The 12,500-nt window shown below is 49.5% G+C and overlaps 1 protein-coding gene across 1 annotated transcript in view; it reads right to left on the reverse strand.

Moving 5' to 3' along the window:
- LOC109888372 (vacuolar protein sorting-associated protein 13B-like) overlaps window positions 1–12,500 on the reverse strand; it is a 300,473-nt gene that overhangs the window by 89,189 nt on the left and 198,784 nt on the right. Inside the window, 1 exon segment of the mRNA XM_031811830.1 lies at window positions 332–493. Within this exon segment, the coding sequence (XP_031667690.1) occupies window positions 332–493 (162 nt within the window).

A 12,500-nucleotide genomic window follows, 5' to 3' on the forward strand; every position in this document is an offset into this window, starting at 1 on the left:
GTGTGTGGTTAGCGAGTGTTGTGTGTGTGTGTGTGTGTGTACCTTTGGTGACTTGTGGCTCCTCCAGCTGTACTGTGGCTGTGTAAGGAGGGTGTGTGTGTGTGTGTGTGTGTGTGTGTGTGTGTGTGTCGTGTACCTGTGGTGACTATGTGGTCGGTCCTCCAGCTGTACTGGGTGGCTGTGTAAGGAGGGTGTGTGTGTGTGTACCTGTTGTGACTTGTGGCTCCTCCAGCTGTACTGGTGGCTGTGTCAAGGAGTGTGTTGTGTGTGTGTGTGTCGTGTGTGGTGTGTGTGTGTGTGTGTGTGTGTGTGTGTGTGTGTGTGTGTGTACCTGTGGTGACTTGTGGCTCCTCCAGCTGTACTGGTGGCTGTGTAAGGAGGGCAGCAGGACGTTCTCATCGGTGTCCACCTGGCCAAACCTCAGGGTCTCCTGGGTGTCGTTACAGAGCACATGGTGACTGATCAACAACTCCTCTGCACCTTCATCCCCGGTCTAGAGAAGGGAGAGAGGGAGAGAGAAGAGAGCGAGAGAGAGAGAGAGAGATAGAGAGAGAGAGAGAGAGAGAGGAGAGAGAGGGGAGGAGAATGGAAGGATGGAGGGAGGGAGGAAAAGGAAGGAAGGAATGGAATGAAGGAGGAGGAAGGAAGGAAGGAGGAGGAAGTAATGAAGGAAGGAGAAGGAAGGAAGGAAGGAAGGAAGGAAGGAAGGAAGGAAGGCATGAAGGAAGAGAGAGGGAGGAGACATAGAGGGAGAGAGAGAGAGAGAGAGAGAGGGAGGGGAGGGAGGGAAGGGGAGAGGGAGGGAGACAGAGGGAGACAGAGGGAGAGAGAGAGAGAGAGAAGAGAGAGAGAGAGAGAGAGAGAGAGAGAGAGAGAGAGAGAGAGAGAGCGGAGACAAACATGTTCAGCACTGTGTGTACATGGGGCTCCCCTCGTATATCAATGAACTGTAGATCTTGTGGTCGGCCGTCACATCCTGGCTTGTGGGAGAGTGACATCACATCTGGAAAGACCACAGCCTCCTGACCACAGCCTCTGTTGGGGGTTCTAACCATGTCAAGGCCTGACCCAGTTCCTGGTCTTAATTGTTTTTAATTTGTCTTAATTGTTTTTAATTGGTCTTAATTGGTCTTAATTGGTCTGACTTGGCCACTGATCACTTCAGGGCTGAACCAGTTCCAGTTTTCAGATCCACTTAACTAGTTTATCTTTATTTTATCAAAATATTTCTTAAGTATCCTAGGAGCCATGTCGTATAAGGTTGTTAGGTCAGAGGTCAGGTTGGGTTAAAGGTAGACTCAGTGAGATGAGTGGGAGGCTAGGAGCCATGTCGTATAAGGTGTTAGGTCAGAGGTCAGGTTGGGTTTAAAGGTAGACTCAGTGAGATGAGTGGGAGGCTAGGAGCCATGTCGTATAAGGTGTTAGGTCAGAGGTCAGGTTGGGTTTAAAGGTAGACTCAGTGAGATGAGTGGGAGGCTAGGAGCCATGTCGTATAAGGTGTTAGGTCAGAGGTCAGGTTGGGTTTAAAGGTAGACTCAGTGAGATGAGTGGGAGGCTAGGAGCCATGTCGTATAAGGTGTTAGGTCAGAGGTCAGGTTGGGTTTAAAGGTAGACTCAGTGAGATGAGTGGGAGGCTAGGAGCCATGTCGTATAAGGTGTTAGGTCAGAGGTCAGGTTGGGTTTAAAGGTAGACTCAGTGAGATGAGTGGGAGGCTAGGAGCCATGTCGTATAATGTGTTGGGTCAGAGGTCAGGTTGGGTTTAAAGGTAGACTCAGTGAGATGAGTGGGAGGCTAGGAGCCATGTCGTATAAGGTGTTGGGTCAGAGGTCAGGTCGGGTTTAAATACAGGCACCATGTAAACAGTAGTAGTGGGTCAGGTCAGAGGTCAGGTCGGGTTTAAATACAGGCCCCATGTAAACAGTAGTAGTGAGGTCGGGTTTAAATACAGGCACCCAGGGTAAACAGTAGTAGTGAGGTCAGAGGTCAGGTCGGGTTTAAATACAGGCACCATGTAAACAGTAGTAGTGGGTCAGGTCAGAGGTCAGGTCGGGTTTAAATACAGGCCCAGGGTAAACAGTAGTAGTGAGGTCAGAGGTCAGGTAGGGTTTAAATACAGGCCCCATGTAAACAGTAGTAGTGGGTCAGGTCAGAGGTCAGGTCGGGTTTAAATACAGGCACCATGTAAACAGTAGTAGTGGGTCAGGTCAGAGGTCAGGTCGGGTTTAAATACAGGCACCATGTAAACAGTAGTAGTGGGTCAGGTCAGACGTCAGGTCGGGTTTAAATACAGGCCCCATGTAAACAGTAGTAGTGAGGTCAGAGGTCAGGTCGGGTTTAAATACAGACACCATGTAAACAGTAGTGGGTCCGTTTCCCCAACAACCAGGAGCGTTGAACCAAGGATAAACTTCTCAGCGTGAAGCACACGCATTCACATGCCCAGTTACTATGGTGACGGTGTAGGAACATGCCCAGTTACTATGGTGACGGTGTAGGAACATGCCCAGTTACTGTGGTGACGGTGTAGGAGCATGCCCAGAAACTATGGTGATGGTGTAGGAACATGCCAAGATACTATGGTGACGGTGTAGGAACATGCCCAGATACTATGGTGACGGTGTAGGAACATGCCCAGATACTATGGTGACGTTGTAGGAACATAGCATGTCCAGATACTATGGTGACGGTGTAGGAAACATAGCATGTCCAGATACTATGGTGACGGTGTAGGAACATAGCATGTCCAGATACTATGGTGACGGTGTAGGAACAATGCCCAGATACTATGGTGACGGTGTAGGAACATGCCCAGATACTATGGTGACGGGTGTAGGAACATAGCATGTCCAATACTATGGTGACGGTGTAGGAACATGCCCAGATACTATGGTGACGGTGTAGGAACATGCCCCGATACTATGGTGACGGTGGTAGGAACATGCCATATACTAATGGTGACGGTGTAGGAACATAGCAGGTCCAGATACTAGGTGACGGTGTAGGAACATAGCATGTCCAGATACTATGTGATGGTGTAGGGAACATGCCCAGATACTATGGTGAACGGTGTAGGAACATCCCAGAATACTATGGTGACGGTGTAGGAACATGTCCGATACTATGGTGACGGTGTAGGACATAGCATGTCCAGATACTATGGTGACGGTTAGGAACATGCCCAGATACTATGGTGACGTGTAGGAACATGCCCAGTTACTATGGTGACGGTGTAGGAACATAGCATGTCCAGATACTATGGTGACGGTGTAGGAACATGGTCCAGATACTATGGTGACGGTGTAGGAACATAGCATGCCCAGATACTATGGTGACGGTGTAGGAACATAGCATGTCCAGATACTATGGTGACGGTGTAGGAACATAGCAGTCCAGATACTATGGTGACGGTGTAGGAACATGCCAGATACTATGGTGATGGTGTAGGAACATGCCCAGTTACTATGGTGACGGTGTAGGAACATAGCATGTCCAGATACTATGGTGACGGTGTAGGAACATGTCCCAGATACTATGGTGACGGTGTAGGAACATAGCATGCCAGATACTATGGTGACGGTGTAGAAACTAGCATGTCCAGATACTATGGTGACGGTGTAGGAACATGCCCAGATACTATGGTGACGGTGTAGGAACATGCCCAGATACTATGGTGACGGTGTAGGAACATGTCCAGATACTATGGTGACGGTGTAGGAACATAGCATGTCCAGATACTATGGTGACGGTGTAGGAACATGCCCAGATACTATGGTGACGGTGTAGGAACATGCCCAGTTACTATGGTGACGGTGTAGGAACATAGCATTCCAGATACTATGGTGACGGTGTAGGAACATAGCATGTCCAGATACTATGGTGACGGTGTAGGAACCTAGCATGTCCAGATACTATGGTGACGGTGTAGGAACATAGCATGTCCAGATACTATGGTGACGGTGTAGGAACATAGCATGCCCATATACTATGGTGACGGTGTAGGAACATGTCCAGATACTCTGTGTGACGGTGTAGGAACATAGCATGTCCAGATACTATGGTGACGGTGTAGGAACATAGCATGCCCAGATACTATGGTGACGGTGTAGGAACATAGCATGTCCAGATACTATGGTGACGGTGTAGGGAACATGCCCAGATACTACTACATATACACACAACACTATACCATGTATCTGAGTCTCTCTCTCACTGACTACAATATACACACACACACTATACCATGTATCTGAGTCTGTATCCGGGGGACCGATGGATGTTGAACAAGGCAGGCCCACCGTACCTCTGATTCAAATAGGGTTAAATGTGGACGACCCATTTCGGTTGCATTCCGTTGTGCAACTGAGTTAGGTACTCTCAATTTCCCATTCCTCTTTAATTGAAAACACTGGGTTTTGGAGAGTGCTTCTCAAACACACTAAAAGTTAAAGAGTACGCAATTCCAAAACAGCTCAACGACCAGGTCCGTGATTTACTTTAAACCTTTCCAAACACATCCACCCCCCCCCCCCTCCACCACACCAACATCAGAGAGCTGCTTCTCATGAACCAGTCCAACCTCAACACAACAGACCCCAACGTCAGAGAGCTTCTCATGAACCAGTCCAACCTCAACACAACAGACCCGACCGTCAGAGAGCTTCTCATGAACCAAGTCCACCTCAACACAACAGACCCCAACGTCAGAGAGCTTTTCATGAACCAGTCCAACCTCAACACAACAGACCCCCAACGTCAGAGAGCTTCTCATGAACCAATCCAACCTCAACACAACAGACCCCAACGTCAGAGAGCTTCTCATAAACCATCCAACCTCAACACAGCAGACCCCAACGTCAGAGAGCTTCTCATGAACCAGTCCAACCTCAACACAGCAGACCCCAACGTCAGAGAGCTTCTCATGAACCAATCCAACCTCAACACAACAGACCCCCAACATCAGAGAGCTTCTCATGAACCAGTCCAACCTCAACACAACAGACCCCCCAACATCAGAGAGCTTCTCATGAACCAATTCAACCTCAACACAACAGACCCCCAACATCAGAGAGCTTCTCATGAACCAATTCAACCTCAACACAACAGACCCCCAACATCAGAGAGCTTCTCATGAACCAATTCAACCTCAACACAACAGACCCCAACGTCACATTGAGACAGAGTGACACCCAGAGTGACGCAGGGTGACTGTTAAAGGAGGCCAGCAGTAAAGAAAAAGCTCAGAGTTTAACAGCCAAAAACACTGTTCTGCTGTTGCTATTGGAAACCGATGGGAAAGTTTTTACCCTCATTAAACCTGGTGGACGAGAGACGTTTTTATTCCATTTGGACGGGACAGCTGCTGGCACGAGTTCAAATCCCATGCCCTCTTTATAGAGGAACGCCATCTGAGGCTGACCTTTCAACTTCGACGCGCTGATATCTAAACTGCCAGACATCTTTAAGATCGCCGTGCTAAACCTTTCTTTAAAGATCGGTATCGGTTAACAGAGACTCTTCATTAGGCTACACGATACAGCCATCTTCATCCTCTTATCGTCCTCTTCTCTCTCTCTCTCTATAAAAAAAACGGCTTTAATGTGGACAAATATTACCTCCTGAGATATGTTGATAGTCAATAAAACCCTGCTTGTTATAAACTGGGGTTTTTAAAAGTGACAGCTCTCCCAGTCAGCCCCGATGTCCCAGCAGACACCAGAATATCCAGTTCTATAATCCGACCACATATTACATTACTCCTCCTGCTCCCTGTACACACATTAGTCCTGGTTACGTAGGCATATATGGGCCTCTCTATGTCACACAGATCTACGCTAGAACGTGACAAAACTGGAGACGGTAATTAGAGACGGGAGAGAAACTTCTAATCACGTGGAATTGGATCCTTGCCACGCAGAAGTTGGTGGTAAGACAATTATTAAAAACAGACAATAAAATAGATCAAGGAACAACGGCGGTAACCTAAAGCCTCTGTTTCCTGTTCGGGGCCATCAGATCCCTGCTACATCTGCTGGGAACAGAAACCTGATCTGTCTTTAACTAGCGATGGATCTATCTTCTCTACCCCGGGGGGGAGGGGGGGGGGGGGTAAAGACGAGCTGGATCATTCAAACTGGAACAGAAAAAAGCCCTGCTCCCTCGTGATTTCCTAAGTGCACATTTGGTGTTCTGTGAGAAAGTATGTGTGAATAGTAGTGTGTTTTACTGTGGCTAAACCCTAAAGACACTTCCCTGGGGAGAGGATATGGAGAGAGGGGGAGAGGATAGGTGAGAGAGGGGGAGAGGATAGGGAGAGAGGGGGAGAGGATAGGGAGAGAGGGGGAGAGGATAGGGAGAGAGGGGGGAGAGGATAGGGAGAGAGGGGGAGAAGGCTGGGTTTGGAGTTGGGGGGTAGGCCTGCCTGGGGAAAGTTGGTTTGAGGCCTGCCTGGGGGGTAAGTTGGTTTGAGGTTGGGGGGTAGGCCTGCCTGGGGTAAGTTGGTTTGAGGCTGGGGGGTAGGCCTACCTGGGGTAAGTTGGTTTGAGGCTGAGACTGGTTGTGAGGCTGGGGATGGTTAAAATCTCCCTCCCAACCCCTGTCCCCTGGTCCAATCAGGATCTCAGGGCCTGGTTCAATCAGATCCACACCTCTCTGATGTCTCCACACACCTGGCTGGGCTGTGTGGAATCTACCAGACCCACACCTGGCTGGCTGTGTAGAATCTACCAGACCCACACCTGGCTGTGTAGAATCTACCAGACCCACACCTGGCTGGCTGTGTAGAATCTACCAGACCCACACCTGGCTGGCTGTGTGGAATCTACCAGACCCACACCTGGCTGGCTGTGTGGAATCTACCAGACCCACACCTGGCTGGCTGTGTGGAATCTACCAGACCCACACCTCACTGATGTCTCCACACACCTGGCTGGCTGTGTAGAATCTACCAGACCCACACCTGGCTGGCTGTGTAGAATCTACCAGACCCACACCTATCTGATGTCTCCACACACCTGGCTGGCTGTGTAGAATCTACCAGACCCACACCTGGCTGGCTGTGTAGAAATCTACCAGACCCACACCTGGCTGGCTGTGTAGAATCTACCAGACCCACACCTGGCTGGCTGTGTAGAATCTACCAGACCCACACCTGACTGTGTGGAATCTACCAGACCCACACCTGACTGTGTGGAATCTACCAGACCCACACCTGACTGTGTGGAATCTACCAGACCCACACCTGACTGTGTGGAATCTACCAGACCCACACCTGACTGTGTGGAATCTACCAGACCCACACCTGACTGTGTGGAATCTACCAGACCCACACCTGACTGTGTGGAATCTACCAGACCCACACCTGACTGTGTGGAATCTACCAGACCCACACCTGGCTGTGTGGACTCTACCAGACCCACACCTCTCTGCTGAACCCCCATTCAAGCTTTTCTTTGTCTGAAACCAAAAGGGAAACAGAGGGCAGGAATGTTCCTTGGCAGCATGTCCATCTGAAGGTAGTCAATGCTGCCCACACTGTGAAATATTCCAATACAATTCCTGGTGTATCAGGTTTGGTATTCAGCCTTCCTCCACACCCCTACACGACTCTCCTATCCTCCTCTTCCTCCACACCCCTAAAAGACTCTCCTATCCTCCTCCTCCTCTTCCTCCACACCCCTACAAGACTCTCCTATCCTCCTCCTCCTCTTCCTCCACACCCCTACACGACTCTCCTATCCTCCTCCTCCTCTTCCTCCACACAACTCTCCTATCCTCCTCCTCCTCTTCCTCCACACCCCTACACGACTCTCCTATCCTCCTCCTCAACACCCCTACAATACTCTCCTATCCTCCTCCTCCTCTTCCTCTACACCCCAACAAGACTCTCCTATCCTCCTCCTCCTCTTCCTCCACACCCCTACAAGACTCTCCTATCCTCCTCCTCCTCCACACCCCTACAAGACTCTCCTATTCTCCTCCTCTTCTTCCACACCCCTACAAGACTCTCCTATCCTCCTCCTCCTCTTCCTCTACAAGACTCTCCTATCCTCCTCCTCCTCCTCCTCTTCCTCTACAAGACTCTCCTATCCTCCTCCTCCTCTTCAAGACTATCCTATCCTCCTCCTCCTCCTCTTCAAGACTCTCCTATCCTCCTCCTCCTCTTCCTCCACACCCCTACAAGACTCTCCTATCCTCCCCCTCCTCCACACCCCAACAAGACTCTCCTATCCTCCTCCTCCTCTTCCTCTACACCCCAACAAGACTATCCTATCCTCCTCCTCCTCTTCCTCTACACCCCAACAAGACTCTCCTATCCTCCTCCTCCTCTTCCTCCACACCCCTACAAGACTCTCCTATCCTCCTCCTCCTCTTCCTCTACAAGACTCTCCTATCCTCCTCCTCCACACCCCTACAAGACTCTCCTATTCTCCTCCTCCTCTTCCTCTTCCTCTACAAGACTCTCCTATCCTCCTCCTCCTCCCCCTCTTCCTCTACAAGACTCTCCTATCCTCCTCCTCCTCTTCCTCTACAAGACTCTCCTATCCTCCTCCTCCTCTTCCTCTACAAGACTCTCCTATCCTCCTCCTCCTCCTCTTCCTCTACAAGACTCTCCTATCCCCCTCCTCCTCTTCCTCTACAAGACTCTCCTATCCTCCTCCTCCTCCTCTTCCTCTACAAGACTCTCCTATCCCCCTCCTCCTCCTCCTCTACAAGACTCTCCTATCCTCCTCCTCCTCTTCCTCTACAAGACTCTCCTATCCTCCTCCTCCTCCTCTTCCTCTACAAGACTCTCCTATCCCCCTCCTCCTCCTCCTCTACAAGACTCTCCTATCCTCCTCCTCCTCTACAAGTCTCTCCTATCCTCCTCCTCTACAAGACTCTCCTATCCTCCTCCTCCTCCCCTACAAGACTCTCCTATCCTCCTCCTCCTCCTCCCCTACAAGACTCTCCTATCCTCCTCCTCCTCCTCATCCTCCTCCTCCTCCTCTACAAGACTCTCCTATCCTCCTCCTCTACAAGACTCTCCTATCCTCCTCCTCCTCCTCCCCTACAAGACTCTCCTATCCTCCTCCTCCTCTACAAGACTCTCCTATCCTCCTCCTCCTCCTCCTCCTCCTCTACAAGACTCTCCTATCCTCCTCCTCCTCTACAAGACTCTCCTATCCTCCTCCTCCTCTACAAGACTCTCCTATCCTCCTCCTCCCCTACAAGACTCTCCTATCCTCCTCCTCCTCCTCCTCCTCCTCCTCCTCTACAAGACTCTCCTATCCTCCTCCTCCTCTACAAGACTCTCCTATCCTCCTCCTCCTCCTCTACAAGACTCTCCTATCCTCCTCCTCCTCCCCTACAAGACTCTCCTATCCTCCTCCTCCTCCTCCTCTACAAGACTCTCTTATCCTCCTCCTCCCCTACAAGACTCTCCTATCATCCTCCTCTGGCTGCCTCTCTCTCTCTTTCCCCCTGACTCACATTGATCTGCTGCTGGCACTAGGTCCAGTATGACACAGATTAGTCACAGCTGAGGCCATCTACAGCGCACGCACGCACGCACGCACGCACGCACGCACGCACGCACGCACGCACGCACGCACGCACGCACGCACGCACACACGCACACACGCACACACACACACACACACACACACACACACACACACACACACACACACACACACACACACACACAATCTCCCTGTCCTCAACTTGGCAGACCCCCTCACGGCTCAGTGTCCAGAACTACTCTGCTGGAGCTGATAGGAGGTTATTGATGAGGGAGGCAATCAGATGAAACAGGAAACATCCACACTGAGTTATAGTTCATTATTTAATCCTGAGGGATCCGGCCAATCACATCCTACGCCACGATGAGTCAATGCTGCCCACGCTGTGAGTCAACTACTAACCTAAAGGTCTGAATCAACCACACCAGGCATGTCCTTTACCTCACCTATCTACTAACCTAAAGGTCTGAATCAACCACACCAGGCAGGTCCTTTAGCTCACCTATCTAAAGGTCTGAATCAACCACACCAGGCATGTCCTTTACCTCACCTATCTACTAACCTAAAGGTCTGAATCAACCACACCAGGCAGGTCCTTTAGCTCACCTATCTACTAACCTAAAGGTTTGAATCAACCACACCAGGCATGTCCTTTACCTCACCTATCTAAAGGTCTGAATCAACCACACCAGGCAGGTCCTTTACCTCACCTATCTACTAACCTAAAGGTCTGAATCAACCACACCAGGCAGGTCCTCACCTATCTACTAACCTAAAGGTCTGAATCAACCACATCAGGCAGGTCCTTTACCTCACCTATCTAAAGGTCTGAATCAACCACATCAGGCAGGTCCTTTACCTCACCTATCTAAAGGTCTGAATCAACCACACCAGGCAGGTCCTTCACCTCACCTATCTATTAACATAAAGGCCTGAATCAACCACACCAGGCATGTCCTTTAACTCACCTATCTACTAACCTAAAGGTCTGAATCAACCACACCAGGCAGGTCCTTTACCTCACCTATCTACTAACCTAAAGGTCTGAATCAACCACACCAGGCAGGTCCTTTACCTCACCTATCTACTAACCTAAAGGTCTGAATCAACCACACCAGGCAGGTCCTTTACCTCACCTATCTAAAGGTCTGATTCAACCACACCAGGCAGGTCCTTTACCTCACCTATCTACTAACCTAAAGGTCTGAATCAACCACACCAGGCAGGTCCTTTACCTCACCTATCTAAAGGTCTGAATCAACCACACCAGGCAGGTCCTTTACCTTACCTATCTACTAACCTAAAGGTCTGAATCAACCACACCAGGCATGTCCTTTACCTCACCTATCTAAAGGTCTGAATCAACCACACCAGGCATGTCCTTTACCTCACCTATCTAAAGGTCTGAATCAACCACACCAGGCATGTCCTTTACCTCACCTATCTACTAACCTAAAGGTCTGAATCAACCACACCAGGCAGGTCCTTTACCTCACCTATCTAAAGGTCTGAATCAACCACACCAGGCAGGTCCTTTACCTTACCTATCTACTAACCTAAAGGTCTGAATCAACCACACCAGGCATGTCCTTTACCTCACCTATCTAAAGGTCTGAATCAACCACACCAGGCATGTCCTTTACCTCACCTATCTAAAGGTCTGAATCAACCACACCAGGCATGTCCTTTACCTCACCTATCTACTAACCTAAAGGTCTGAATCAACCACACCAGGCAGGTCCTCACCTATCTACTAACCTAAAGGTCTGAATCAACCACATCAGGCAGGTCCTTTACCTCACCAATCTAAAGGTCTGAATCAACCACACCAGGCAGGTCCTTTACCTCACCTATCTAAAGGTCTGAATCAACCACATCAGGCAGGTCCTTTACCTCACCTATCTAAAGGTCTGAATCAACCACACCAGGCAGGTCCTTCACCTCACCTATCTATTAACATAAAGGCCTGAATCAACCACACCAGGCATGTCCTTTAACTCACCTATCTACTAACCTAAAGGTCTGAATCAACCACACCAGGCAGGTCCTTTACCTCACCTATCTACTAACCTAAAGGTCTGAATCAACCACACCAGGCAGGTCCTTTACCTCACCTATCTACTAACCTAAAGGTCTGAATCAACCACACCAGGCAGGTCCTTTACCTCACCTATCTAAAGGTCTGAATCAACCACACCAGGCAGGTCCTTTACCTCACCTATCTACTAACCTAAAGGTCTGAATCAACCACACCAGGCAGGTCCTTTACCTCACCTATCTAAAGGTCTGAATCAACCACACCAGGCAGGTCCTTTACCTTACCTATCTACTAACCTAAAGGTCTGAATCAACCACACCAGGCATGTCCTTTACCTCACCTATCTAAAGGTCTGAATCAACCACACCAGGCATGTCCTTTACCTCACCTATCTAAAGGTCTGAATCAACCACACCAGGCATGTCCTTTACCTCACCTATCTACTAACCTAAAGGTCTGAATCAACCACACCAGGCAGGTCCTTTACCTCACCTATCTAAAGGTCTGAATCAACCACACCAGGCAGGTCCTTTACCTTACCTATCTACTAACCTAAAGGTCTGAATCAACCACACCAGGCATGTCCTTTACCTCACCTATCTAAAGGTCTGAATCAACCACACCAGGCATGTCCTTTACCTCACCTATCTAAAGGTCTGAATCAACCACACCAGGCATGTCCTTTACCTCACCTATCTACTAACCTAAAGGTCTGAATCAACCACACCAGGCAGGTCCTTTAGCTCACCTATCTAAAGGTCTGAATCAACCACACCAGGCATGTCCTTTACCTCACCTATCTACTAACCTAAAGGTCTGAATCAACCACACCAGGCAGGTCCTTTAGCTCACCTATCTACTAACCTAAAGGTTTGAATCAACCACACCAGGCATGTCCTTTACCTCACCTATCTAAAGGTCTGAATCAACCACACCAGGCAGGTCCTTTACCTCACCTATC

The sequence above is a fragment of the Oncorhynchus kisutch genome, unplaced genomic scaffold (genome assembly GCF_002021735.2).
Source record: "Oncorhynchus kisutch isolate 150728-3 unplaced genomic scaffold, Okis_V2 Okis02a-Okis13b_hom, whole genome shotgun sequence".
NCBI lineage: Eukaryota > Metazoa > Chordata > Actinopteri > Salmoniformes > Salmonidae > Oncorhynchus > Oncorhynchus kisutch.